We start from the raw sequence: 26240 nt of genomic DNA on the forward strand, positions 1-26240 counted from the left end.
CCCGCCTAAAGTTAAACCTTGTTTGTTTGGCCCAAGTGTACCTATGAGTTTGACATCCCTGATGTAGCTCATGTCTGTTTTGGCTAGTGCACAATGTAGTTATTCTACGAAGCTAGTTTTATGCAATGCTCTGATTTTTTTTTTTTTTTTTGTTTTGTTTAAATGAAAACAGAATGCTGTGTACATGAGAAGAATAGTGTAAAAATTTAGTATTTCTCGAAAAGGCAAGTGTTTTATTACCAATGCATCTTGCATTTTCAATTTAATAGATTGATTGCTCTTGTATGGAATTCTTAGTGTACCGCTATTTTGAAAATGGCTGTTGTTTTTTGTGCATTACCTTACCAAAAAATTGAATTACAGATAAGTTTGCAAATGTTGACACAACTCATCTGTCAGAGTCACGTATGAGTTCAGAGCTTTTAGGTAGGGTGGTAATGATCAGAATGTAGCAGAGTTTTTTGTACTTTCTGTGAGATCTGTTTTCACAACTGTGAATTTGTATAGATTTTGAAACAGATTTTCAATTTATATCAGTGACAAAAATAGTGAAATGTAATTATATAGAGAGAATAGAAAACAAAAGTTAAAAGAGAAACTACAAATTCAAATTTACTTCTTCATAAATACAGTGTAACAACAAATTAGTTTTACTATTGTGTGCAGTAACCTATTTAATAATTTTGAATTGATAAATTCAAAAGACCAAATACAAAAGCATTTAGTCTAATCCAGCTGAACTACTTTAATATCAAATATATTATATAGTTTATGTAAAATTCAGAAATGACATTGTTTTCCACCACATGCAGGATTTAATGCATTGCAAACAGTGTCAGGGTAAAATAAGATTTTGTATCTTGTATATTCCAAGCAGAATTGGCAAGTTTTTCCATGGTGAAGAAATTTGGGAAGAAAATATTTTATTCATTTTATATTTATATTATTTCTTTTATATTTAATTTGTAAATAACACTACAATACTACTAATGAAATTTAACAGATATATTTTATGTTGACTGCAGTAGGAAGAGGATCTTCTTTGGGGATACATATGTCTATTTGTATGTTTTTTAGTACTGTTCTGTTATCAGGACTAGATTCAGATATCGCCATAAGCTAATAATAATTTGGCAAAAAATTCAAAGCATGCAAATAACCATCAAAATATTTAAGATAGGATTAAATTGAAAAATTGAAGGGAAAATAAGGGTGTAACAGATATTTGTAAAATTATAAATTTTTAATATAAATAAAAATCTTTATAAAGAAGTCGTAAGGAACAAAATTCATTTATCGAATTAAGATTAACGCAGAGTCATAAAACTGTGAATATCATTTAAAATGTCTAAAAACAATGTAGTTTAGGATGCTTTGTTGGCACATACACTTAATTAAATAAGAATCTTAATTGGTTATGGTCAGTGCTGGGTTGACATTTATTTCGCCACTTCACACTTCCCCATAATCTTTCAATAGGTTGTATATGACAACCAGTATTGGAGTGAATAAAATCAGGGCTGTGGAGTCGGTAGAGAAAGTGACCTACTCCAACTTTGGTTCGGACTCCTGGAATTTTAAGACTCCGACTTCCTCATATATATGTAAAAATATACACGTGTTACAGCTTATTTTTTTAAATATAAAAGTAGTAATAGATGCTACAGAAAAAAGGAAAAAAAAAAAAAAAAGATGGCATAGCAGATTATTTATATTAATTAGCATTTATTATGAAATGGAAAAATTGGCATTAGTAATTTCTAAGAAGCAGTGTAGCTTCGTCAAGATCTTCTTTGGTAAAGGACTGTAGATCCAATTTGATAAGCTTCAGAGCTAAGAATAGTCTTTCCACACTAATTTCAGTAGGAGGAAGAGCTGTTACTGCTAGGGCTATTCTTTTAACTTTTCAGGATGGACTTGTATAAGTTCTAAAAGAGGTGTCTTGCAAGAGTGATTATATTCCTCTATTTCTTCAAGGGCTATGTAGAGATCCTGTTTGTATTTTTCATTTTTATATCTAAAGTCTCTTGGTTCTTTATTTTCATTTTCTTTGCCCTGGCCTTTTCAATATTATCTAAGTATTTTTCAAAATCTGATTCATCAATGGAAGAGGATGATACAGACTCGGCTGTAATGTCTGCAGTCTGTCTTGATTTGAATACTCCAGTTGTTCTGAAAATAATTTCATTCTTAGTGAAAATTGGTAAATGGCTTTCTTTGCCTTTTTAATTTTATTTATTATCCAACAAAATTCAGTGTTTCAGATCTATATATATTGAACCCAGTAAGATCTCATTGTCTAGCAAACTAGTTTCTCTTTTCGAAATGATTCCTTCTGCAATAAGCCTTCCCATTTTAAAAAGAATAAACATCACATTTTTCCATTCTCGCAGAAACAAGCCTCCTGTTAAATTCTTCAGATTGTAACTTTTTTGTGGCTATATACGGTGTACAAAGAAGAGTTTCAAATTCTGCAAGATCATTCCATTCTGCAGTCTTTCTATTAGTGAAACATTAAATTTATCTATATCTTCTAAAAAGGTTCTTAATTCTAACAAATTATCATCAAATATGTACTTCCTCATCATGTTGCTTGATCAATAATTGCTCCGTTTCCCTCTCGCCTCCTGAGGAATTGCATCACTTTTGGGAGTCATTGCTGCTTGCCTAAATTTAACAATGAGATCTGTAGCATGGGTACTTATGAAATTTATAGCATTTGACACATTTTGTAGCCATGGGCTCCTTTTTCTTGTTGTGAATTATGCTTCAATAATACCATCTATGACATAGGTGGGGAACCTGCGGCCTCCGCAAGGTTCTTGTGCTGCCCTTTGCCACCTAGTACAAAATGGTAGAGTTCGCTTCAAACAACTATTGTACATCAACGCCATGACAGTTGTGCGAAAAATCCCGCCAAAGACAGTCATATTGTAACATGACGTCAGAATACTAGTCTGAAACAGACTCTAGCACGCATGAGCGAGGCTCTGGCCTACAGCTAGCAGCGCCAACTACCTTGTCTAAGAAGTAAACAAAACTCGGTTTCAGATTTCCCATTTGAGTGTCACACCTTGCTTTGGCTTCTCTGACTCGCATCTCTCAACGCTTCCCTGTTGCGATCTTCAGCTAACTGTAGTTAACAGTGCGTGCTTATAACAGGTACACGGTTTTATTGTATTTCTAGAAAGTACACACTTTGTTAAAGATATTATATGATATTCGTTTTTTATCCATCAAGTCAAATAGTAAGAGAAGAAAATTAGGTGATGAAAACAGAACATTTAATGTAGAATGGGAGTTAGATTTTTTCTTTACTGCTGAGAAAGATAAAATGATGTGTTTGTTGTGCAATACAGTTTTAAATACTTTAAAAAAAGCGAATGCAAATAAACACTATTTGACTCATAAAGAACATAAATATTTCGCTTTAGAAGGTGAATCACGAAAAGCTGCACTTCAAAAGTTGAAAAATGAGAAGCATCATCAGCAGGCATCTTTTAGTGCCTTTGTAAATCAAAATTCTGCTGCAGTTGCTGTTACGTATAAAATAGCACATATACTTGGAAAAAGGGGCAAACCATTTAGTGACATTGAAATAATTAAAGAATGTATTGTTGAAGCAGTGAGTTCGTTAGATCCAAGAAATGTTGACAAATACAAACAATTACCTCTTTCAAGAAGAACTGTAACAGATCGACAGCACGAATTAGCGCAAAATGTAACAGAGCAACTTCATGCAATTATACAAAATGAAGATGTTTATTTTTCAATTGCTTTAGATGAAAGCACTGATAAAACAGATTCGGCACAAGTTTTATATTTTATTCGTGCTATAACTAAAGATTTTCAATGTTACGAAGAACTACTTGCATTGGGTACACTAACTGGAAGAACTCGCGGAGCCGATATTTTCGAAAACTTCAAAGAAGTATGTAATAAATTACAATTGAATGTCAGTAATTTAGTCAGTGTCTGCACCGATGGCGCACCTTCCACGAGAGGCAAAAAAGAAGGATTCGTTGCTTTGTTAAAAAAGGAAAACTTAAACTTGAAAAAATTGATATCATTTCACTGCATTTTGCATCAGCAAAATCTTTGCGCAAAATCTACCATTTTGCAAGACACTGTGGATAGAACCATTGCCAACTATATTCGTGTAAATAGAATGCGTCATCGTGAATTTCGGCAGATGCTCTCTTTAGATGAGGAAACGTATAGTGTTGACCTGCCATACTACTGCAAGGTTTGCTGGCTATCAACAGGTCAAGTTTTGATAAAAGTTTTGTCTTTACGACGACAAATTTTAAATTTTATAAAGAACAAGGAAAACAATGTGATCTATCAGATGAAGTATTTCTCAGAAACTTTACATTTTTGTCTGATATGATGACAAAACAAAACAATTTAAATATTTGCCTGCAAGGTGAAACGAGGTATATTTATGAAATGTGGCAAAAGATCCAAGCGTTTAGAAAAAAATTATCTTTTTTCAAAACATTGCTTTGTCGATCGGAAATATCTGCACAACACTTCCTGGAGCTAGCTAAAATGTTAAATGAGCAGAACTGTGAAAATAAAATATTCGATGAATATGTAGGTGTCTTGGATTGTTTAATAGAAGAGTATACTAATAGATTTTCTGATTTTGACGAACACACTCCTGCTATGAAACTGGCATTTGAACCACATTTAATAGATATATCCGAGGCTCCTGCAGAACTGCAAATGGAGTTAATTGATTTAGGGGAAGATAGTATCATCAAATCCCTTTTTAACGCTAAAAAGGATCCCATAGAAATCTGGAAAAATGCTGTTGAATATCCATGCCTTCGAGAACATGCTCGCTGTTTACTTTCCTGCTTCGGAAGTACCTACTGCTGCGAGACAACATTTTCTCTCTCGTCAAAAATAAAAACAAATTTAAGAATGCAAATTACAGATGCACATTTAGAGGATCAATTAAAGCTGTGTGTTACGAAGCTTGATCCAAATATACAATTACTGTCAAACACAAAACAAAGCCAAATAAGTCACTAACTTAGTGAATAAAAAAATATTTTTTATTGTATTTTTTTATAATGTTTTTATGTTATTTTATATGTGTATTATATTTAAAATTTTGTAGTATTATATTTTATTTTTTCTATATAATGCAATAAATTGTTAAATCTATAGAAAAACTATAATAATTTCACAAAAGTCACTTTCTTAGGTCAATCAGCTTATGCGGCCTCTCTTATTGTTGCCTAATTTAAATGTGGCCTCTAATGGTAAAAAGGTTCCCCACCTCTGATCTATGAGCTGGAGAAGTAACTAAATGAATCAGTTTAATGAATAAGGCAAATATCACATCCATCCTCCTCTCTTATATTTATTAATATGTCAATCAAATGGAAAATAACTAAATAGTATTAATGTGTATGATTCAAAAATAAAAATAATGACTCAGTTTGCCATTAATTTTTTTTTCCAAGTAATTTCATTTCAAATTGAAACTGTCAAACAAAAACTGGATTCTGAATCAGAGTCAAAGTATTTTAGCAACTCCAGCTCTGACTCCTTTTACTTTTTTTTTTTTTTTTTTTGTGCACTTTCTTTCTGAGTGAACAATTTCTAGATCCTGAAGAAATTGTATAAAGACTGTTTCATCATTAGTTAAGTCCCAAATTTTCATATCCATGGTAAGTACAATAATAATAAAAAAGAAAGTAACTCTTGCATCTTTAGAATTTGTATTCTTGTTGCCAATTTTGAAAAGACATTCTTTTACTTTTTAGAAAAAGTAAATATAGTAGCAACTTTAAAAATGTAAATTTCTTTAAAATTGGCAATTCTTACTAATATTATAAATGCGAATGTGAGTTTGTTTGTTACTCTGTCACGCCTTAATTACTTAACCGATCATCATGAAATTTTCAAGAAATATTTTTGATATATTAGAAAAAGTTATAGACTATAAAATGTCTTCGTACGACTTTAATTAGCCGAGATAATTATTAAAAACTACTTTTCCCCTCCATTTTTCACTAACTTTGTTGGGTTTTTCCCTATTGAAGGGATTTGGCTACTTGCCAATTTATACTTTCACAAATATCTATGGAACAGCACTTAGTTGAATTTCGAGACACATATCCGCTGATTCCAAAAATTCGTCGGAATCCAGCGATACCATTCTCTTCTTCGTACGACTTTAATCAACTGAGATATTATTTAAAAACTCTGAAAACGCTAATTTGAATGCGACTCAATAGTAACATTAGGGATTTTTTCTTGAGTTTTCCTGTGTGGGTCCAATAAATTGGTGATAAAAATTATAACTTTTGATCTAATTATTCAAATTTCTCGAAATTTAGAAACTTGTGTGGCTCTCTGAATGATAGGAACAATGGTGGTGTAACTGTTTTTGTTGCTTAATTATCCAGCTTAATCACAGATGAAACAATACTCCGCTTGATATTGTTAATTCTTTGTTGACAGCTAGTATCCGGTCAACTGTTGGATTGGTGAAAATTCATAGTTCACAGATTTACACATGGAAAATCGTTTTAAAATTAATAACTTCCAATTAACTTACCGATTTGAAACTATTATCAACATTTCGACTTTTGTGATATATTTAATCTTTCGTATTTTTTTAAAGATCTATTCATCCGTGTTATATATTTCTGTTATTGTTGCTTGAAAAATTGCATTTACATTTTATTATGTGCGATGCAAAATTTTGTTTTATCATTTTAAGGTGCTCGAATGTTCTTTATTTTGAAATTTTACACTGAGTGCATTTTTAAAATCCATGCAGAGTTGAAACTTATTTAAGGACATCAATATGAGAGAAGATGCGGGTAAAGCTAGTTTCATGTAAACCAATCTCTTGGCGAATATAGCAAAACATTTAATGGCACCTCTGGTCCCAATACAGAACAGTACCACATTTTACTGCAGAAATCATAAAGCATTTATTTTCAAATAAATGAAAGTGTTTTTTTACTAAATTTACTTTTCTTTAGCAGCCCTTTTAAATGTGTCATTACTAATTTCTTCCAGTTTCTTCTGTTTTTTTTTTCCTGTTTCTTCTATTGTTCTGAAAGAAACCCGATCCTGAGTTTTCTGATTTTTACCTTGCTTGCATCATTTTCTGTTTTTGAAAATTGAATTTAAAGTAATATTTTTTTATATATATTGTATATTTTTTTTATATATTTTGTAATATAATGTGCATATATTATTCAATATTATTTGTAGTTTGTAACATAAATTATTAAGTATACATTTGTAATTTTCAGCCTAGGAGGGTTGCTGCAGTAACTATTGCACAACGAGTAGCTGAAGAAGTGAGAACTGAACTTGGTGGTAAAGTATGTTAATTTTTTTCTCATACTGAATTTAAATTTTATTGTAATATCAGATCATCTCAATTTTCTTTTTTAATGTCAAAGACAGTTCAGGTTTTCCCATTCAAAAACCCTATTCTCTTTTTTTATCTGCTAAATTTGCTTTGTGTTTTTTTCCTGGCTGACCACATTTTCACTGACTACTAACCCTAGAAAAGATGTAAGTAACTTTTTCACTCCTGATTCAGGAAGAATGAAGTTTTCTTGTGGGCCAAATGAATGCTAAATAGCACTGTGTGCCCAGATGCATGTTGCAGTTAAACCTGACATGGAACAATAATTCCTGTAAAATCTGATGTTTGCATATATTAATTGTTATTTTTTATAATATAAAATTCTAGCATTTAAAATTAAAGTTGTAACATAACTTAAAGTGCAATAATAATAATGATTAGATTTATGTATTTACCCATACAATATTAAAGCAAAAATAATTTAAGAATTTAAATAACCATTATCATTATAACCTGTTGTCATATTTATATACAAAATTTTAAGCCACTTGCGTTACGTGAAAATGTCTAAACTTTAAACATGCATTGTAAGCATCACGTGTTTTACATTTATAGAATGAAATAGTTAATAATACTCATAACAGCAAGATTAACATTAAAGACATTTAATTGAGTTTCATGGCATTCTGACATAATGTATGCTAATTTAAAACATCAAATAAATCATAGCATTTCAATGCATCAAATATGATATGGTGGGCCACTTAACTCCAGTATCACATTTGACATGGTGGGCATGTAAAGAAAAACTGAAGTGTATCATATACACTGGGGTGAAGAGCTAAATACTTGCCACTAGCAATTTATGGAAATTTAATAAGTCCTATAAGGAAATCAGTGCGAGGGGAAATAAGTAATAAAGGTATTGCTTTTAAATATTTTTCATTTGCTGTAGATTTTGCACCAGATATATATTTTCAATTTATTTCAATCCATAATTAAACTTGAAATTCGTGAACAGTTTGTAGCAAAAACTATACAGCAGAATTGCATGAAAATTGGTTAATGGCAGAATGAAATTATGGGAATTTTATCGAGGGGGCGAAAACAATGAGTTTCAGAAACTACCCCTAAGTGGCATATCATAGGTTTATTAAGAACATATAAATAACCTTACAGAAGTTTACAAAACGTATTCAATATGATGGCTACCATTGTCTGCTACCATCTGGAAGCATAAAATTGCATGTTCGACTGTTGAAAGCAGCATGAGCTGGGGAATGTTACCCACATGGCGTTTTATGCTTTAAGATCGGATAGAGATGTGATGGGATTACGGTAGATCATGGCCTTGAGGTATCCTTACAGCCAAAAGTCGCAAGGATTCATGTTGAGTGATCTAGGAGGCCAAGCTGTATGAAATTGCCTGCTGATGAGTCTGTTGTCACCAAAATGTTGGAGCACTTGCTTCACACAGCGGGTGATGTGTGGAGAGCACCATCCTGCATAAACAAAGTGGTTGTGTCACATCGCCTTGCTTCAAGAGCCGGAATAATGGATTGTTCTAATAATGAAGCGTATCGTTGGCTGGTGATGGTCCATGTCACTGGCCCTGTGGCGCTTTGCTCTTCGAATAAACCCGAACCCACAATGAAGGTCACAGTAAAGCTGCACCAAACCGTTACATGTGAAGTGTGTAATGGAATTTGTAAGAATTGATGGGGGTTTGTAGCAGCCCAAGTATGCCAGTTGTGCGTGTTAACTGCACCTTCCATATGAAAATGGGCCTCGCCAGTCCACAAAATGTTCCATGGACATTCATTCTGGAGCTCAACTCGCGGAAGAAACCGCATTACAAAAATTTGTCGGCTATCCAGATTAGCTGGTAATAACTGCTGCACTAGCGACATTGCTTTTATAGAGATTACAGCCTAAGATCTTTTGAAGAATCTTATGAACCGGGGAACGAAGTTGGTCAATAGATGCTGCAGTACGCAGAACACTAATGCTGTTGATGGTTTGCAGTCTGTCTTCTTCCACTTGCTTCGCTACATCATCTACATCATCCGCTACCTGTGCTGCAACACACTTTTGTCCACTTCTTTTCTGAATCCCCAATGTTCCCATTGCTTCATATTTCCTAATCATGTTTTTTTAGTCCTTGACTAGCGAATCGACCTTTTCGTAACAGTTTCAAAGACCGAAATTTCCGCAAAGTTTCATTAGCAGAGTCTCTGTTTTAGTAAAACAATTTCACCAGTAAAGAATGTTCTTAAAGAGTTAATGTCATCTTCCTTGACTTGGAAATGAGTATAACTGTGGTTCGACTCTCGCGATTTTATATGGTTGCTGTGCACGCACAGGATTATTATGGTTACGACATTTGCATATGCCAATAGTTTACATTGTACAATGCCATCTAATGGTGGTTTTTGAAACACATTGTTTTTTTTTTTTTTCCTCAATAAAATTCCCATCATTTTGCCGTTACCCAATTTTGATGCACTTCTGCTGCATAGTTTTTGTTACAGACTGCTAGCAAATTTAAAGTTTAATTAAGGGCACCGTGTACTTTCCACCAGATATATTTTTCATTGACCAGTCAAGTGTAATAATTCAATATGTAACTGAGGATGAATTCTCATTTGAAAGGTTTCTTATGTTTTAAAAAAGTACAGGGCAAATTGGAGACAAGCATTTTCATGCTATTTTTAATTCTTGAGAACTACATGGCTTAAAACTTGATGACTGTAGAAGTTAGTCTTATGACAGTTTGGCCAACATGTCTGAAATGTAGTCAAGCTTCCTAGCAAGGCTCAACGACAGAATCCTCTTATTTTCTTCATTTCCAGTTCAGCTCACTTGCTGAAATTAATTGGCTGACAAGCATTGTAATGTTCTGTAGCTGTAATACAGTTTTTGCTTTTTACTTACTAGCAACTTCTTTAAGATTCTGTAGGAAAATAGAAAAATCTTGAAAACATTCTATGATTCTACAAGTATAATACTGAAATTGCCATCGAAAACTCGATGGTGTGTATATGAAGATGCTTGTAAATACCTGATTTAAAATGTCAAAAAATCTACATAAGATTACTGTGTGTGATTAAATTAAAGTTCTGTGTTCCATTTCTTAGAAGGGTGTTGGCTTTAAATAATTAGAAAATCTAGATTAGATTAGACTACACTAGACTGTACAGATTAGAATAATTTTAAAAAATGAGAATAATAAAGTTAGACATGAAGCTGAGGATTTTCTTAGAAAATTATATAATAAAGAGAAGCATATCCGAGAGAAGAATATGTGGAGTTACTTTGCAACAATTTGGCAAAGCGATATAAAAGCTGTAAGCTGAGGATTTGGGCATTTCCATTGATGTTGAAATATATATTCGTTTTACTATGCTTCAGACCTCTTTTTCCATTTACAGAGATTGATCTGAAGAGGAACTTAGGCAGATCAAAAGTTTGGAATCATTTCTGTCTTTAGCTATTGAAATTTTAAGACCAAATCATCAAATTCAATGCCAGAGAATTTTTGATGAATCATCTGAGTATGAAATGCAGCCAAAAAATACTGAAGAAAAAACAGAATCAGGCAGTTTCAAAAATGATCGTGGGGCCTAGAAAAAGATGAAAATATTATATTTTAAGGTCATACAAATTTTTGAGAATAATATGCAGAACAGAGTAAATGTCTGTAAAAAATGTTAAAATTTTCATTTTTCTCACATGTAATTGACCTAGAAGGTGCTAAAATTTTAATGTTGCAGAGAAATGCTAACCATTTATGATTCTGATATAAAAGAAGCTTTGGTGATAAATGTATCCATTTTAAAGCTATCTGTTAGTGACAAGTTATCCTCTCTTCCATTTCTTTGAAGGATGTTGGCTTCAAATAAAATTACTGATTTCTACCCAGCACCCTAGATTTACCATAATACTCCAGCAACAAACTCTATTGCTGAAAGTTTATATTCAGTTTTAAAACAGATTAGGAACTTATGGGCTGAGGAGAGTCCAGCATGACTAGTCAGTCCTGAAGTGCTTGCCATAGGATCAGTTATCATATTCAATTTTTATTTTGAGGAAATGATAAATGCACACAGCTCCCATTGCAGATTTACATCTGACAGATGTCTTGCTTATTTGAGGAAAAAGACTTGTTTAATCTTGCAATTACTGAGGGTTTAATGACAATATTTGGAACTAATTTAGTTTTTTGATAAGTATCTTTCCTATCATTTTATTACACCATAGAGAGAGTTTGACTGTAGGTAGCACTGAGTAGGAGCTTGGAATATTCAAATAAGTATATATTATTAACTTTGTAAAATAATGTGCTTAATAAATAAAAAAATTGTTTTATATGTGCATGATTTCAATGGAAAGAAGGCTCGATGTGCCTTAGAGGAAAAAATAGATACTTTAAATTTTGTGACTTTTGAATAGTCTACTGTTGAATTTTAATATTTGTCTAAGTTGGCATGCATTTGTTACATTTCTTTTCTTTTTTTTTTTTTTTTTTTTGTTTGTTGATAGGTTGGATATAGCATTAGGTTTGAAAATGTAACATCCAGCGCAACAAAAATTAAGGTAAATTCAAGTAGTTTATTTATTATGTTGCAGCACTTTATTGTTTTTTAGTCTTTGTTATTATGAATTTAATTATAAATTAAGTAGCTCTATGTGTTGGTGTTTCTTTTTACAGAGTGTCAAAAATATTTAATTATCATCCTTTGTTTATATGAAAGTGTTTTGTAATGCAGTAGTGCTGAAACACTAATAGTCTGTACTACATTCACTTCCCTATCATTGAATGGGGATAGCTGCATGAAAAGGTTTGGATTTTCTCATATGTAATGTGAATATGACCCAGTTCCCATAAAAAATTCCTTCATGAAAGTACCCCTTTTATACCAATCCTAGAATGCTTGTCAAAATAGTCAGAAGTATTTTATAGATAAGTTTAGATAATTCTGTCGTTGTGAATTTCTGAAGTGCGGTTTATTATTAAAATTTATTAAAACTTCACAATAATTATTGAAAATGGATAAGATCATAAGACCTCAATATATATTTTTATGACTGTGTAAGTTTATTAAATGTCTTTCGAATGTTTGTCTTAAAGATCTATATAAATTCTTATGTAGGATTTCGAAAGTTCTTTATTTTTTTAGTATCTTACTGATGGTATGCTGCTACGAGAATCCATTGATAATCCCTTATTAGTAGAGTAAGTACATCTATCATGTGACTTGATGAATAATTTAAAATTTTTCCTTAACTAAATCTTTAAGATTTTTATTAGATGACACTGAATTGCATTTGATGTCTTTCATTTCTCTTTTTATGTATGTATGTATCTCTCAAATAATCATCTTGATGAGCACAGAAGCATGGGTGTAATGATCCTGGGACTCTAGTGATCTTTCCTTCTTCTTTTTCCCTTGTCCTCTAGTCAACAGTTTTCTCTTTGAATGTTCTGATTTACTGTGAGTTACAACCCTTGTTTCTATTATATCATGGCAGGTAAAACTTCCCACATTTGCCATGTGTGAAGAATTATGCCATTTGGAATCAGTATAAAGGTTAGAGATGCTGGCTGCTATATTCTTGGCTCAGATTCAAGTCCCAGGAAGGCATGAATATTTGTAAAATGTCTGTAGAGCATGGGGAACTTAAAATACTGGCAAGTTCTATCGAGTGGTTTTGGTGGTAGGGGAAGACGGATGGGAGATCCTCAGATTCATTTCCTGGAATGTTCTTCATCAAAATTGGGGCAGAATGCACAGACAGTGCAATGGGACAATACCTGTTCAAAAAATGGTGAAATTATATTGTCCTGCTCACTTTCATCTGTACTTGTGTCATTTGGGAAAGACAATTCTGGTAGTTCTGGGTCTTAAATGTTTCAATCAGCTAACTAAATTATGTTTTAATATGGGTAACGCATTAAAAACGAAGGCTCTTCTAAGTCTTCTTTGAGTATGTGTAGATGTGCAGAGATTTACATTATGGCTTTTAGATTGTGTTTAATAATAATGATGTATAGTTTTGTTTTATTCTTAAAAAATAATATTATAAGTGGAAAGGCAGTTGTATAGTTATAATTGCTTTAATTTATTCAGGTCCTTAAATTTTTATATTGGTGGTCTTTAAAAGACCTTAATTTCTATTTAAAGAAATGTGTACGAATCCTGTATCATGATGGTACCTAAAAACAGTTTCATTCACTCCAAAGTATAGAATAACAGTCTCAGTATAGGATAACAGCAGTATTAAATATTGTTTATGTTTCAGATAAGTATTGTGCATTAATTACTTCTGAATTGGCTTCCAGATTATTTACTTCTGCATATAGTGGCTGGCATATTAAAACTTAAAAGTTGAGAATAAATAATACAACTTGGTTTTATTTTACCTTCAGTATGGCTTCGAAAATAAATTTCCTGTATAGTAATGCATAGCCACAAAATAATGGACTGATTTTTTAATAAATAAATAAATAAATAAAAGGATTAACTTTTTTCATCTTTGAGCAGAAGTGTATTTTTTTCTAAGTGAGACAATTTGTTAGATCTTGTAGTAAATAATTTAATTTTGCTTTGTAAAATCTATTCATTTAAGGAAATTTATTCTTAATTTTAATGCATGAAAATGTTTTCTGGTTGGGACATATCTATATATATAAGTGTATATCATTTTAGTTACAGTGTGATAATCTTGGATGAGGCTCATGAGAGAACTTTATGCATGGACATTCTTTTGGGGATTGTGAAATTAGCTCAAAAGTTACGAGAACAGCAAAAAATGCTACCACTGAAAGTAAGACATTTAATTGCCTATAAGGCTTTCAAGTGTACACTTTTAAGATTTAAAAGCTATAGAATTGTTATGTATTGTTCATTGCTTATTATTATTTTAGTTTTTTATATTTCTTTTTATTTCATTTAATTACCTGTAAATTATTGTAATTGAGTTATAATTACGACTAGAAATGTTAGATGTTTTATTTAGTTTTTCAAGATAGCACAGAAGTGAAATTTTTCTTCCTCATTTTTTCCAGATAATAGTTATGTCTGCTACTTTAGATTATGGTCCCTTCTCAAAATATTTTGATGATGCACCTGCATATGTCGTCTGTGGTCGGGAATATAATATACAAGTGTGTATATGCATGCATATCTATGTATTATCTAATGTAGTAATAAGTTGTGATAAATTGTGTGAAATCTCTTAAATTATAATGTATGTAGTTTAATCTGTATTGTAATTGATATGTATTACAATTTGTTGTATTTCTTATCAATTGATAAGAGAAAACGAAGCGCTGAGTAAATCTTAACTAGACTTTCAAGGTATGCTGAAGAGTATATAATTCTGTAACACCTTGCCCATCTTTTGGGGGAAAGTGTTATGTGTTAAGTAGCTGACAGATAAATTAATTTATTTTCTATATGTTAGATTTTCTGTGTTTTACCAAAGAAATTAATTTGAAGAGCTGTTAGATTTTCTTTTTTTGAACCATATTAACATACTTAGCATACTTAGTTCCAATAACAATATACTGCAATATCCCGACAAAGTTGAATTTATGTGTGGATCCTTATTTTTCTTATTTTATTTATACATTTATACATGTAATTAATTTTCATTTGAAATTATTAGTGACTTTGAAAATGGTGATAAACAAAGTATTATTCTGCCTATATATTAAAACTAAATGAAATAATATGAATCAAAACAGTCATTTATGCTAAATAGTTTAAAACTACATCCTTTTTCAAAAACTGCAGTTGAATTATTATAGTTTTCACAGACTATGTAATTATTGTATCTTTATGTATACAGTGTTCAGTTATTTGCTATAAAAAAGCGAAGAACAGAATTTGATATTTTTATTTCTACTTTCCTCGATTGATAAGAATTCAGTGATCAGAGGTGTGGTATATTTTATAAAGTTACTAGCTGTTACCCGGCATACATTGCAATGCTACTGAAAGGGAAGAATGTGTTTCTGTTTTAATTCTGTTATGAAATTTTGTCTTTATGCATATTTTGCATGGGCTTGTGTCATCTGGTACCAAGGTTGATAATGGTTTGGGTGATGAGTTTAATTCTAGCAATTTTACTTTTCCACCCACGCAGTTCGTAGTACTTCATTCTGAAATGGAGGACTCTGCAATACACACATAACACATAATTTATTCATCGTTCCAATGACCACATTTGGATGAAGATTATAATCGTAATTAGCATCGCAATGGAATGCACCAAGATTTAAATCAGTTCGCAATGTTCGTCTGGATTGAGCAGTGGATCCACAAATGTTTTCCAGTTTTGCTTCTTGTTTTTCATCCATTTCAGACAAACGGGCTTCAGCAGTGTGTACTCTAACATTTTCCAGTCTTGCTTCCACTTGCACATTTGTTTCAGACAAACGGATTTGAGCAGTTCTTACTCGATTGTTTTTTTAGTCTTGCTTCCTGTTCATCTGTTTCAGACAAATGGGCTTGAACAGTGCATACTCACATGTTTTCCATTCTTGCTTTTGGTTGCTTATTTGTGTCTGAAGCTCTTGATACCTTTTTCTTTCATGCTGGAGTAATCAGTTTTCATTTTGGTGGTATAATTGATTTTATAGCGAAAGTAATGCTTTGACATGACTATGACAAATTCATTAAAAAAAAGCAAAGAAAATGCATATAATGCAGCAACATGCATGTTAATGCATGAAAAATGAAATATTTTATACTTTAGCTGAATGATTGGCAATGCAAAGCATTTAAATTGCTGAGTTTTTATAAAAAATTTTGTTAAATTAGCGTAAAATATGTGTACATAAAGAGTGCAGAACCCATGAGCTGTTTTTGAGAAATCTTATATAGACAGTGACCTTCCTCTTGTTTTGAAGGTCGAGTGTGGCAAGTTTCATAAAGATTGGAATTAAACTGTATATTTCTATAAAACATTCATTTATATATATATACAGGTTTAACTCCATTTTATGTACATATTTATTTTAATATTTTATATTGATACATATGAAAACTAATATCTTTATTATATAGTTTTCTTTTAAATAGTATTTTTCAGCTGTTGGTGTTATTTAATTAAAATAGAGCTAAAGGCTAAGTGAGACTTCTGCTTGGTGAATCCAGCTTACGTACTTTCAATCATTTCCATGTGTTATATAATTTTGTGTATTACAGTATCTTAAACTCCTAAAATCTAAGTACATTTTCTGTTAAGTAACTATTTAGAATGTTAAATAAGAGAAATTTAAAAATATAGCTTTTTGAACTTGTATATATCTGTAATTTTAATTTTTAAATGGAAAGTATTATTGATTGAGAAGTGTATTTAGAAAAAAATGTATTGCAAAATATAGACAAATTCTTCTTAAAATGTTTAATGTTATAGTTATTTTTTGTGGTGAAAAACATGTAATTTCATTTACTTGAAATATTAATCACTTTTATTTATGAATTAAATTTTTCTCTGTTCTCAATTATTTTTTATAGATATTAAATTCTCAAACAAAACAGGAAGATTATGTACATTCAGCTTTAGTTACTGTTTTCCAAATTCACCAAAATGAAGATGATGGGTTAGTTTTTATTTTGGTATTGTTTCTATTCTATTTTAAATAATTCATATTTTCTGTTTGTTAATTAATTTCAACCATAGCTCTTCACATGGCACACCTCCATGTTTGTATATATGTGTATCTATACAGTACTTGCCATTTATTAAATTCATTGATTAATAAATTCAACCACTTATTACATTTAAATTTTCAGAATCTAAAACAGATGTATACTAATCAATAGAAAAACTGCTGCTTATTAAATTCAGATTAGCAAAAGACTGATTCTTCAGTGCAAGATTATCCTACTAGTATTTTCATAGTTTATTTAACATATTGTGGACCATGATTGTATTGTTCGGATATATAATACTTCAGCAAAATGAGTTTAACCAAAATTCCCTTTCCCCAGTCCCTGTACCCGTGAAACACTGTTTTCAGAGTTCTTTGTTGGAACTATACTTCAGAGGTAGAATTTCCTTATCTTAAAGTTAACAAAAAAAAAAAAAAAAAAAAAAAATCTTTTAGAGGTACTTTAAATGAGTGAGAATTTCTTCTTGAATACCTATATTAAGAATTGATCTGAATATGGGCATCTGGAAGCCCAAATTTGGAATTTGTTTTATTATCTATTTCCTATTAAAGTATTTCTGAGTTTTTGATTAAGAAGCTCAACGATTTCAAAGGGAGCTATGTCAACAATGTACAATTTTTTTTTTTTTTTAAATCTCTATGTGAGGCTGTGTATCGGAAGTTCTAAAGATATGTGTGAAGAACATGATATTTAATAAATAAAGGTGATGCACAAAACATTAAAAAAAAAAAAAAAGCTTCTTTGGGCGTAATATAAAATCTGAAAGCTTTCAGACTTTTTATTTTTAGATTAATTAATAAATTATTTGTTACTGACTATTTTGCTTGGAAAGTGTAAAACTGATATCACAGTTTGTAGTACACAAATTACCATCTGTTAAACTTAACCATTCAATAAACTCAAATAATGTTTGACTGGAAGTGATTTTAATAAGTGGTAAGTGTTGTGTATGTGTGTATCCTCAATTTGAAGATATTCAACCATCATAGCAGCTTAAGGAATTTACGTAATGCCATCCATAAACTAAACAGTGTGGGCCTACAGCAAATGAGCCTTACTTTTGGACACAGAACCTCCTCTGCCTAGTAATAGAATGCATAGATCCAAACCTGAGTTGGGCCATTTCTCATGATTTATTTATTTGAATTAAAATTTTTGGTCATTGTGAAAAATTTGTTCTAAATTTCTCTGTCTCTCTCTATATATAATAAGCTCTGTGTATTGTAAATACTTGTTAATGACTATCTGTCATTGAATTCCTGTTTTATAGGGACATTTTAGTTTTTTGTACTGGACAAGAGGAAATTGATTCCATGGTACTTGAAAGCAAAAAAGTTGCTCTTGAATTGCCTTTAGGTTTGTCTCTATAGCTTTATCATGTATTATTATCAGCATATAATTTACAAAATATGTAATATATTAACTTCTAAAGATTCATTGCTGTAAAAATTGAATGATGACAGATTGCTAGTAAAATAATAAAACATTCTAAGTTGTTATAAAAGTAATTGAAATGTTGGTGTAATAACTAAATACCCTATAACAAGTTTCTGAGACAGCTGATCTGTCTACTTAATCATACAATCTGTTAGACCAAAACTGTAGTTGTGAGTATTTTCATTAAAAAAGTGATACCACAGAACAAGAGAAGGCAAAAGGGGGGTTACATCATTGTTGTTCTTTAATATGTAATTACTTAATAAGGTATTTGATCTCTTCGTGCCAAAATGAACACTTCCCATTGTTTTTCCATACATCATTTAAAACATGCATTAAAAATCTTGTGGGATGAGATTCTTCTAAGACCTGATTCAGATCCAGTGGAGGGTCATAAAGGGAACTTGCATGATGCAACTTGCTAGTCAGGAATATCTTAAATAGGCCTAAGAGGATTGTGGCCAGATGAGTATAGTGTCTATTTGTATAGTATCCTCAATTTGAAGATATTCAACCACCATAGCAGCTTAAGGAATTTACGTAATGCCATCCATAAACTAAACAGTGTGGGCCTACAGCAAATGAGCCTTACTTAATTCATTATCACTTGCCAGTGATAATTTTAATTATCAGTATTTAATTTTTTTATTTACTTTGCACTTCATTCATAATAACAAATTGTGCAAAGATTATGTAAATATTACAAAAATTTTTAGGTATTTTTGTATGAAATTAAATTCACTTAGCTATGAAAGATGGCTTTAACCACTTTACTTCCAGCATATCATATATGGTACACTTCATATTTCCTCCATAAGCCCACTGTATCAAATGTGACATGGAAGTGAGGTGTCACTAAAGATTGAGTGCCTACTGCCGTGACTTTTTGATTATATCTCTGATCACTTAATAGGGAACTGGATTCTCCTAGTTTTCTATTTTTAGACTTTATTAAAAATATTGATGAGGAAAATGTTCAAATGATGAGGAAAATGTTCATTATGAATCAAATTTATTGAATTTGTTGTTCAGAGGCCAATATTTAGAGTAAAGAAGCCATCGTAGGACAACACACTTTATTTACATGAATAATGAATAAAAATATCACACAGGAAATCATATTGAGCATCACACAGCAAATAACATATCAGCATCTCCCTACGCTCGAAGCTCGAATGACGGATGTGTCGGTAGAAGAGACAGCTGCGCCATCATAATTAATATGCATGCGCATAAGAAAAAACGTTCGCTCGCCTCTACCCAACACACCCCTCCTGCGAGCAACATTTTTTCAATACAAAAATGAAATACAAACAATATATAACACATTACATTAAGAAATTAAGGAAATTACTTTCAATGTATACATTAATTTTTCTACACTGACACTCTTAGTAAGAAAATCTGCAATCATATTATCAGTTTGTGAATATTCCAGCTTAATAACATTGTCCTTTGTTAAGTCCTTCATAAAATGGAAACGTAAGTTCATGTGTCTGGATTTCGTAGATCTTGCACAGTTGATCCACTGGATGGCAGCTTGACTGTCTGTATTCAAGACCACTGCACCATTCAAAAATTGTTTACATTTTAATTCTGATAATAAATTTACAGTTCAAATAATATCCTTACAAATTTCAGAAATAGAAAATAATTCTGCTTCACAAGTAGACAGACTAACACTTCTCTGCTTACGACATTTCCAAGAAATCAATGAATCACCTAGCAAAATAGTACCACCAGAAAATGACTTACCATTTTCTGCATTTCCCCAGCTAGCATCAGCATATGCATTTAAAACTCCAAAATCATTGCTATAGAAAAGTTTTTTATTTTTTGTACCTTTTAAATACCTTAATACCCTTTTAGCCAAAAGAAAATGCCTTTTTTCTGGTACATGATTAAATTGTGACAAATAAGTTGTTACAAATGATATATCAGGACGCATTCTATTCGCTAAATATAAAAGTTCCCCAATTAATTCCTGATACAAAATTGCTTCAATTTTTTCATTTGTACATGAAAAACCTTTATCTGCCCCTTTAACGATTGCGTTTTTACTGCTTTAGAATTTTCCAGATTGTATTTAGTCAATAAAGATTCAATATATTCTGTTTGAGACAAACATATACCATTTTCAAGTTTTTCTATTTGCATTCCTAAAAATTTTGAATTAGTATTTTCATGTAACTCAAATTACATTTTTTATTTTAGAAACAATATTTTCAAGCATTTCTTTATTATTACAGAATACAGCTAAATCATCAACATACAAACACAATATAAAAATGTTTTTGGTATCATTATAAATGAATATACAATTATCAGATGCTAACTGTACCAGCCCAAGTTTTTCTAATTCATTTTTTATTTTCATATACCAATTTCTACCAGATTGAGGCAACCCATAAATACTTTTCTTCAATTTACATACTTTACCTTCTCCAATCAGTTTTTTACAACCAGGTGGAGGAGTCATATACACATCCTCGTTTAAGTCACTGTACAAGTACGCTGTTTTTACATCATAAAATTTAACAGTCAAGTTTAATTTAGCTGAAAGAGCAAGCAATAATCTAAAACATTCAATGTTAACTACTGGTGAATATGATTCGGTGTAATCCTTATTTTTTATTTGATTAAACTCAGCCGCTACTAATCGCGCTTTATATTTTACTTCCCCAGAGTCTCCTTCCTTCAAAGTATACACCCACTTACTTTTTACTAATTTTGTTTTTTCAGGCCTCTCTACTATTTCCCACTACTTGACGCTAGTTGTTTTGATTTGAGCCTCTGGGATCATCTTAATGGTATTTCATTTCCATATTTATTACTTTTTTCATAGCTATCAGATGTTTGGACTTCATTTCCCCTGTCATCACCCTTGCTACAACGGGGCTTATGTCGGCGATTTCGAAATTCGATGAGTCATCATATTCGCTTGCTTGGGTATTTTCCGTAACAACCAATTCGAGGTGTGGTTTTTGATCTAATTCATTTCCCTTTCTTTCTAATTCTTCAATATCCCAAGTTTCTAAGGTTTTATTTTTTCCCATATAATTACTACCCTTTAAAGATTCGTTAAATTTAACTGATCGTTCTTCAATTATTTTATTACTTGCTATATCATAAATACGATATCCTTTTCTTTCTCTAGCATATCCTAACATTATCCCTCTTTTCCCTGGTATGTCAAATTTGTTTCGCATCACTTTCGGAATGTGAAAATATGCCACACATCCAAACCTTTTTAGATAGTTTAATTTGGGTTTTTTACCAGTCCAAATTTCTAAAGGAATTTTTTCTTTTCCTTTCCGGGGTGTTAAATTTGATACTTGAGTACTAAAATTTAATTGCTTCTGCTCAGAATTTTACCGGAAGCTCACTCTCATGTAGTAATGTCCTAGCTCTTTCTAAAAGAACTCTGTTTGCCCGTTCATCTTTCCCATTACTCTCACTGTTATATGGAATTGTTTTTTCATGAAAAATACCTGAATTAGCAAGATAATTATCTAATTGTTGATTTACAAATTCTACACCATTGTCTGTTCTCAAACGTTTAATTCTTTTACCAGTTAAATTTTCATACTTAGCTTTAAATTTACAAAATGCATCAAACACTTCACTTTTACTTTTAAGAAAGTAAGTAAAATACATTCCAGAAAAATCATCCACTAAGATCATAAAATATTTAGACCCACCAATTGATTCAGTTTGAACAGGGCCACATAGATCCGAATGAATTAATTCTAAAATTTCTGAACTCTGATTAATGTCAATATTTGGATGACTTTTTCTAGTTATTTTACTTATGTCACAAGTTTCACACTTAAATCACTTACATCATTAATATCAATGTATTCTTTCATTTTAAGCATATATTTTGGATTTAAATGGCACAATCTACTATGCCAAAGCTCATAATTATTATCAGTACAATCATTAGCAATGCAAGATTCAGAATTATAATATGGTTCTAAATTAACTTCAAGCCTACCGTTATTCTTAAATGCTTTAAAAAGTAATTCATTACACCTACTAAAAACTAATACAGAATTATTCCTTAATTCAATTTTACATCCTTTATCCATTAAGGCAGTGAGTGACAATAAGTTATTTCTTAAATCAGGAATATAACTAACATTACTAATAGTTAAATTAATAAAACTAGAATTCTTTGTATTTATAGCTTTTGCTTTAACAGTACCAATACCTTCTGAATATATTTTTGAGTGTTTACCTGCCTGGTAAATTTCCCTCACCTCTGGTGTAATATTCTGAAACCAAAAGAAGTCTTTTGCCATGTGTCCGGTTGCACCACTATCCAGCAGCCAAATTTTATCACATTCATCATTTTTTCCACGCGTAAGTTGAAGAGCAAAATCACTTTCTCTTTCATCAGAACGAGATGAAACGTTCACACTCGTAGGTTGCGACTTCTTTCTGTCCTTGTTACCTTTGGATAACTCACATTTTGAATTCTTGTTTCTGTAATAGCAGTCCTTCGCGATGTGACCAGGTCGTCGGCAAATGTAACAATTTCTTAGCTTATAGTTTTTATTTCTTCTTGATATGAACGCCTCTGCGTTGTTTCCATCAGGTCGTTTCCCATTCGTTGAATTGTGAATGGACTCTTCCTCACGGAGTATTTCGAGTACTTCATCAATTGTTTTTTCACGCTGAGTTTTTACAATTTCCCTAATTCGAGAGAATTTTCCACGAAGTCCACGGACTGTGTAAAACACCAGTTCCCGAGGAGATACATCTAGGCCTAGCGATTGGCACTTAGTTGCTATTCCTCTCGCTCTTGCGATATAATCATTAGCCGACTCATGCAACTTCATTTCTAAATTTTTTAACTCATTACCAGCATCTATTTTTCGATTTTCGGCTTTTCCCGTAAATGTTGACTTTATTTTTTCCCAAAGAATTTTTGCATTCTCTTCTGTGGAGAACTGAAGCGCCTGTTGATCCGATAGTGAAAGTTTTATATATGCTACGGCGTCAGTGTTTTTCTCATTCCACAATCTTTCATCTTTCTCGTCTAAATTTTCTGGTTTTACTGTTGAAATTACCAAGTCAAGTCTTTTCAGTGATAAGGCAGCTTTAATTTTCAATGACCAAATAAAATAGTTCTCTCCAGTTAATTCGGGAACGTTCCACTTCTCCATTCTTAGCTTCCACTAAGACACTTTTGGTTTCGACTTGGTATTTTATATCCAATTCTTGACAAAACCACGGAGCTGCTACCATTTGTTGTTCAGAGGCCAATATTTAGAGTAAAGAAGCCATCGTAGGACAACACACTTTATTTACATGAATAATGAATAAAAATATCACACAGGATATCATATTGAGCATCACACAGCAAATAACATATCAGCATCTCCCTACGCTCGAAGCTCGAATGATGGATGTGTCGGTAGAAGAGACAGCTGCGCCATCATAATTAATACGCATGCGCATAAGAAAAAACGTTCGCTCGCCTCTACCCAACAGAATTAATAAAACTTATGTTGGGCAAATTTCATTCTCCTCACTCCTTGTTATTTTCAGTATAATTTTTCTTATTAAATTTGATTTGATTTTAATTGTTATAATGTTTTGTAGGCATTTGTAAAACTTCTTATGAAGATTCAACCAATGCTTAATCAGATAATATTTTTATTTAATTTTGTTTTGCATCAATATATGATACATTACTAAGTTTATCTACATATTATGTGTATTAATATATTAATTTTGATTTCAACATACTTAAAAGTACTTTGGTAAATAAAAGCTTTCCTTCAGTACTCCGGATTTTCTTAGTATAAAAATATAAGAAAATTATGAGCTGTATGTATCTCGCATAACTAAAAAATGAGTATTTTCAGAATGTTGAAATTTTGTATATAGGACTGCTATAACATGTAGGTAGTTGTGCACCTACCTTTTTGGTTGCAATTGGCCACAACTTGCACTTGATTTACATATGCTCTCAGAATTTAAATGATATTGTAGATTAGTTTGCAGCAATAATTATCAGTTACTTGTTTGCATTAAATTTCATTATTTAAAATTTGCTTTTTACGAATAGAGAATGTTTGTTAAATTCAAATATATATATATGTAATGATTTTAAAATGCGTAGATGAAGGCACTGGAGCTTTAACAGCTTACGATACTGCGTAGATGATCGAGAAGACTGTAGTGGCAAAGTGTAAAGCATGATGACGCAATTCAGCACAACGTATCTTGAAAAATCACAATCTTTATTTTTTCCACGCATATCAAATCTCCTTTTTCAGACAAGATGTTTCCTAATTATATTTGAATACATAAATTGCATTTTGAATTAGAATGTCATCTTAAGTAAGTAAGCAGCAGCAGCATGGTTTAAAAACGTCTTGCCAGCAGGAGATCTATGCGGAAAAGGGGAATGTTTCAGAGTATTTCAGCAGAAGAAGGGTAGGAGTCGGAAAAGTTTCAGTTCAGAGTTTTGGTTTACAATTAATTTGATTGGACAAGAGGCATCTGCATTAAAACGTTACGTAAGATAGAAAAATCTGGAACCTGTGAGAAGAGATGAATTTAGGAGCTGATTACCAAATTTAGAATGTTAATTTTGAAGTTGCCAATTATTTTTTTGAAACAGCTATCATATTTTATTATATCTTACATATCCGCCCTTTCAAAAGAAAAGTTGGGTGAACAGGGTGGAAGAAGAAGCATTAGGCAGCAAAATGAGAAAGATATAATTTTGAAAATACAAAACATATTAACTTTTAAACAAAAAATTGTTATAAAATTTTAACTGATATTTTGACTCAATTTGACATTTCATTGAAAGTCATAAAATTTTGAATTACTAATTTTAGCGCTGTGTTCTTTTAAAACAATTTATAGAGTTCTGAGGTAAGCATGTCCAATGAAATTTTGTAAAGTTCTTGATAGTTCTACAAATTAAAAAAATTTTTTTCACAAAGTAAATGTTCAAATAAAAGTCTTACCAAGTTTTGTTGATGAAAATATTTCTATTATAATACAAATTAAGATGCCAACTTTCATGTTATTTGTTAGAATTTCCAGAATTATGTTTAAGGAAGGTATTTTAAAATATAAAAATTTTGTAACACATCATTCATAAACACAACAAATTTCAAACTTTTCATTATTATTAAGACATTTAAAATTTACTTAATCTTTACAAAACTTGAAGACTCTGCAGCTTTCTCTAAATACCAGCATATCCATCATATTGGTTTATCAGTGAGCAAACTGGTGTTTATTCTTCACCAGTGGCCAAAAGATTTGCCAATTAGCAGTTTACTGTAGAAAAGGCCTCCGTTCATTCGATAGAGGCAACTAGCCTTTTTCGAACTGCTGTCATTCCGTTATAAATATTAAAAACACACTCTATTTTATGAAAAAATAAAAATATTTAGATTTAATAAAAAAAAGGTATATTTTTTCATAAGGTGAGAACCTTCAACATTTATCTTGAAAACATTAAAGAAATACCTGCAATTCAAAATTTTCAAACAATAATTTCCTTCTTAAAACATAGTAAAAATTAAAAAATGTAAATTCAAAGAAATTTAAACAGTAGTACAAAAATCTTATTCATATTAGTACCCTTCCCTAAGTAAAACCTTCAAATTCTTTACCTAATTTTTATCAAATTCAATACTTTTTTTCCCCAATTCAGAAATAACAAAAACTACATTTTAAATAAATCATAAAATTTTTGAATTATTAACTTTGATTCTATAATGATTTAAACAAAA

The 26240-nt window shown here is 31.2% G+C and overlaps 1 protein-coding gene across 1 annotated transcript in view; it reads left to right on the forward strand.

The window, feature by feature from the left end:
• Positions 1-26240, forward strand: part of ath (ATP-dependent RNA helicase DHX33) — a 117155-nt gene that overhangs the window by 11112 nt on the left and 79803 nt on the right. Inside the window, exons 3-9 of the mRNA XM_085812780.1 lie at positions 7287-7358; positions 11891-11944; positions 12529-12584; positions 14059-14176; positions 14418-14516; positions 16876-16961; positions 18305-18390. Of these exons, the coding sequence (XP_085668906.1) occupies positions 7287-7358; positions 11891-11944; positions 12529-12584; positions 14059-14176; positions 14418-14516; positions 16876-16961; positions 18305-18390 (571 nt within the window). The remainder of the gene's footprint in view (positions 1-7286; positions 7359-11890; positions 11945-12528; positions 12585-14058; positions 14177-14417; positions 14517-16875; positions 16962-18304; positions 18391-26240) is intronic.

Source organism: Stegodyphus dumicola, chromosome 3 (genome assembly GCF_044657685.1).
Source record: "Stegodyphus dumicola isolate Sdum_Otavi_A_Nest chromosome 3, ASM4465768v1".
In the NCBI taxonomy this organism is placed as follows: Eukaryota; Metazoa; Arthropoda; class Arachnida; order Araneae; family Eresidae; genus Stegodyphus; species Stegodyphus dumicola.